General features: G+C 44.8%; 1 protein-coding gene across 1 annotated transcript; it reads left to right on the top strand.

Annotated features, from left to right (window-relative positions):
* Positions 1–1,645: 1,645 nt before the first annotated feature.
* On the top strand, positions 1,646–4,775 carry LOC110023280 (pyruvate decarboxylase 2-like). The gene is made up of 5 exons (XM_020722604.1): positions 1,646–1,704; positions 2,321–2,867; positions 2,965–3,128; positions 3,393–4,161; positions 4,259–4,775. Exons 1-5 carry the CDS (start codon positions 1,646–1,648, stop codon positions 4,616–4,618), a joined length of 1,899 nt encoding a protein of 632 aa, XP_020578263.1. The 3' UTR covers positions 4,619–4,775.
* The last annotated feature ends 222 nt before the right edge of the window (positions 4,776–4,997 follow it).

The following is a 4,997-nucleotide window of genomic DNA, read 5'->3' on the forward strand; positions in this document are numbered from 1 at the left end:
CATACCTTCATATAGGTGGTTGTCTAGTGCGCCTAGGGTGTTAGAAGGCTCCCCGACCCAGACGGGGTGTAAGTCCTTTTGTTTGGAGTGTTTCCAGCTTTGTAGCTGAACCTCCACTTTCTCTTCTTTCCAGAGGCATTCTTGCCATTTCAGCAGGTATAAGTCCCACCTCTTGGAGCTCCAGCTTGTAGTCATAGGATAGAGTTTCCTTCCTTTGACCTTAGGGCTACCGAGGTTCCCGTGGATGATGCAATTCACGGATTGCTGACCGGGGATTTCAGGACGTGTTGGGTCGACTACCTTCACGACCAGGTAGACTTAGGGTCCTAGTAGCTGTGTATGACGGGTCCGTGGTACCCCGACTCAGTTACCTCTACCTTTTAGGATCATTCTACCTTCCTTTTTGTTGAGCCCCTTTGAGCCCTGTCGCTCCTTGACCTCGTTGATATCACCTTGACGGCCCGATGCCGATGAGTTGCCGCCCATTTGGGATACGACGATTTGTCCTCTGCCCTATGGCCCGGACGTGCTTTGACGTATTGGGATAGCCCCGTCAAGATGATTTAGGTTATTTCGTGGGCCCCATGTGCCGATGAGCCGCTACCTATTTCGGGATGTGAGAGACTCACTCTCTGCTCGATTACTTAGCGTGAGCTTTAAAGCATTGGGACTGTTCCCACACGGAATAACCTTCATTTGATTTCTTATACCCCAGATCTATGATAATATGAAGCGAAACTCCTTTTATCGAGAGTATTCTTGGGTATCCCCCAAGATGTAATTAACCAGTAGGAACACGTTCCTCTGGGAGTGCTCTTGACCCCAGAACAGGTACATACACCTGACTCTCTGGTTATGGGTAGTCTATGTAGATACTTCTTTCGCGGATATTGGTTTAAGGTGCCTCCGCCCGATCTTGTTTGGGCGAACATTCTTAACATATCCTTGCGAGGTTTATCGCACGTAGACTCTCCACGTTTTACTTTTTCTCTTGTTTGTCTCTTTGTCGTATGTCCCTTCTTATTCGATTCCTCTCCTCTTTGAATCATTTATATGGTTAGGGAGGGAGACTTATTCGAATGGGGGAATTATACGACGATCGACAAGCTGGCGACTCCTTTTAAAATAAAAAAAAGAGAAAAATGAACGGAAACAAACTAGCGGGTGTCAAGTGAGAGTTTAGCATCCTATATTCGCACAGAGATCTCACATACAAATAAAGAAAAAATATGAACACACGACAATCAATATTTATTTTGCATGTAAAACACAAAAAATAGAAAAAAAAATCATTGATTTAGCCTAGTTGTAGTGATTCCAACACATAAAAGTTGGCAATAAAACTTTGCAAGTCTTTTAAAAAAGGAGATGACGACATTATAAATGTGGAATGTATACATGGACTTATTAGTGGGAGTAGAAAATGTTAATGACGCGAATCACATTTAAGAGTAGTCAAACAATTGTGACTCAATGAAGCCGATCTAACAATTATAATAGAATAACGTGTAGTTTACTAGAGGTCGTGTCATAACAACAGAGAACAAGTGATGGTGGTTTGACAAACATTACTTTGGTTATAACTATTCAACGATAATAAACGAGTGGTGACTATCTCACTATGGTGATCTGACATTCATAGACAATGATGCTAATCATGCGAGAGAAACTAGTTCGCATCGATGGCTTAATGATGGTGATGGGGTAGCTATAGTGACCAGATAGACATGGTCCCACCGTCAAATAGAGCTCAAGGATTTTCCAAACTTCAAAACTCCTCCAATCTTCATTTCCCTTTTTATGGATTACAAACCCCACATATATTAATCCTAATTTCATCTATGGCATTAAAACCATATTATTTTCATCATCATTGGTCTCATCTAAAATAAAAATAAAAATAAAATAAAAAAACTTCAAACAATGTCTAATAAACAATATCATTATCATCATAGCACCTTATTATAACTTCCAACATTGTCAAATAAACTATAACATCGTCATCGTAGCACCTAATTAATATATGGTATTTTTGTCACATGTCACCATCCATTACAATTAACCGCCAAGTGTTCTCCCCCACCGTCTAGAAACCGCTCGCACACCGGATTTCAAACCGCATACGCAGCCCCTCAATTGGCTCACGAGTCAATGGGCGTCCGCGCACCACGCCACAACTCGCTCTGGCGGCTTCCTCCCCAAGCCTAAGCCCAACCCCGGCCGCTGTTTTCGTCCCGGGTATTTATACCCGCCTTTCCTCCTTCCCCATTCCCACAAAGCACGCTTTATTCTCTTCTTTCCGTCCTCTTTCCTGATTCAGAGATCGATGGAGAACAACGTTGGATCGTTGGACTCCCCATTCAAGACGGCCGGCAACGGCGGGCCGGAGGGGGGTCCGGCCACCCTGGCCGGAGGGGGTTCCGGCCACCCTCTGCCATCCGGCTTCCCCGGCGGGTCCATCCGGAGAGGCGAATCTTGGCCGCCACCTGGCCATTCGTCTCGCCCAGATCGGCGTCCGTGACATATTTACGGTTCCCGGAGACTTCAATCTCACGCTTCTTGACCACCTCATCGCTGAGCCGAAGCTCAAGAACATAGGATGCTGCAACGAGCTGAACGCAGGGTACGCTGCCGACGGCTACGCTCGGGCGAATGGTGTCGGAGCATGCGTCGTGACCTTTACGGTCGGCGGTCTCAGCGTTATTAACGCTATTGCTGGTGCCTACAGCGAGAATCTCCCTGTCATCTGCATCGTCGGCGGCCCTAATACCAATGATTACGGGACGAATCGGATCCTGCATCACACCATCGGCCTTCCAGATTTCTCTCAGGAGCTTCGATGCTTTCAGACCGTAACCTGCTATCAGGTTTCTTTAATAGGATGGATCTGTTTTCTCTTAATCCGATTAACTCTTATTTTTCCCTATTTCTTAATTCAATCGCGCCCTGGCATGGATTTTGTAGGCGGTGGTGAATAACTTGGAGGATGCTCACGATCTCATCGATACGGCGATCTCCACTGCTCTCAAGGAAAGCAAGCCGGTTTACATCAGTGTCAGCTGTAATCTTCCCGCCATCCCTCATCCAACTTTCAGCCATGAGCCCGTCCCTTTCTTCTTAGGTACCAGGTTAGTTTTCCTTTCCCCTCTTTTCTCCCAACTTTTTTCACCGGAAACCCAATTAACGTAATTAGGGTTTATGCATCTTTACTCCATATTCATTCACGGAAGATCTGAAAGAGGAAAAAAAAAACTTATTATGCGCAGTGTCGTTCGGAATGTATTCGAATTTTTTACAAAACATATAATCATTAATAATTTTTTTAAAAGTTTAGTATTTAAAAAATACAAATAATTTGGTACAATCTTTGATTGCTCCGATAATATTCCCAGATTGAGCAACAAGATGGGTTTAGAGTGCGCGGTGACTGCAACAGCAGAGTTCTTAAACAAGGCAGTAAAACCCGTGTTGGTCGGCGGGCCCAAACTGAGGGTAGCTAAGGCCGGAGAAGCCTTCACCGAGCTCGCAGATGCATCTGGCTATCCTGTAGCCGTAATGCCGTCGGCAAAGGGATTAGTCCCTGAGAACCTCCCCAGATTCATCGGTACCTATTGGGGTGCTGTCAGCACAGCCTTCTGCGCCGAAATAGTTGAATCCGCGGATGCTTATCTCTTCGCAGGTCCCATCTTTAACGACTACAGCTCCGTCGGCTACTCCCTTCTTCTCAAGAAGGAGAAAGCCATCATTGTCCAGCCTGACCGCGTTGTAGTCGCCAATGGCCCTGCTTTTGGCTGCATTCTCATGAAGGATTTTTTACATGCTCTGGCCAAGAGGCTGAAGAAGAACACCACAGCCTATGAGAACTACAGCCGGATCTTCGTGCCGGAGGGTCAACCTCCCGAGTCCCAGCCCAAGGAGCCTCTGCGTGTGAATGTTCTCTTCAAGCACGTTCAAGCCATGCTCACCGGCGCAAACGCCGTGATCGCCGAGACCGGAGACTCCTGGTTCAACTGCCAGAAGCTCAAGTTACCGGAAGGCTGCGGATATGAATTCCAGATGCAGTATGGCTCCATCGGTTGGTCGGTTGGGGCCACCCTTGGCTACGCCCAAGCGGCCAAGGACAAGCGCATCATCTCCTTCATCGGCGATGGAAGCTTCCAGGTAAATTTCAGCAGCATACATGCTACAATTCTCATGTATTTACATTCCTAACAGTTAAATTCTCAAGTGATGCTATGGAAACTCGTTCTTAATTCAGGTGACAGCTCAGGATGTGTCAACAATGTTAAGGAACGGGCAGAACCCCATCATCTTCCTCATCAACAATGGAGGCTACACCATTGAGGTTGAGATCCACGACGGACCTTACAATGTGATTAAGGGCTGGAACTACACAGGATTAGTGGACGCCATACACAATGGCGAGGGCAAATGCTGGACGACGAAGGTGATGTACGAGGAAGAACTGAAGGAGGCGATTCAGACCGCTACTGGAGTTAAGAAGGACAGCTTGTGCTTCATAGAGATTATCGTGCACAAGGATGATACCAGCAAGGAGCTCCTTGAGTGGGGTTCTAGGGTCTCTGCCGCCAACAGCAGGCCGCCAAATCCACAGTAATTTCTCTTTTGACATTTCTGCTTCCTATGTTTTGGTAGATAGTCAACTTTTGAATAGTAAGAGAACAATTGTTAGTGCAGTAATTTCATCTAAATATTTATATTTATATTTATAATGTTTTGATGTAATAAATCTATACATGGGAAGGTGTGTTTTGAATGATATGCTTCTAAATATTAAAATTTGGAGGATAGATGTGTTTAGTTCAGAATAATTGTGAGTTATGTATGTAAATGCCTTTTCTTTTTTTTTCTTTTTTCTTTTCTTTTTTTTTTTTTTTTTTCTTGGAGAAGGTTCTTGTAAAGGAAACTAATATTTGAAAGCAAGATTTTTAATCATACAATCAAAAATAATAATAATAATAATTTGTGTAATTTAT

This window comes from Phalaenopsis equestris, unplaced genomic scaffold (assembly GCF_001263595.1).
Source record: "Phalaenopsis equestris unplaced genomic scaffold, ASM126359v1 Scaffold000223, whole genome shotgun sequence".
NCBI classification, from domain to species: Eukaryota; Viridiplantae; Streptophyta; class Magnoliopsida; order Asparagales; family Orchidaceae; genus Phalaenopsis; species Phalaenopsis equestris.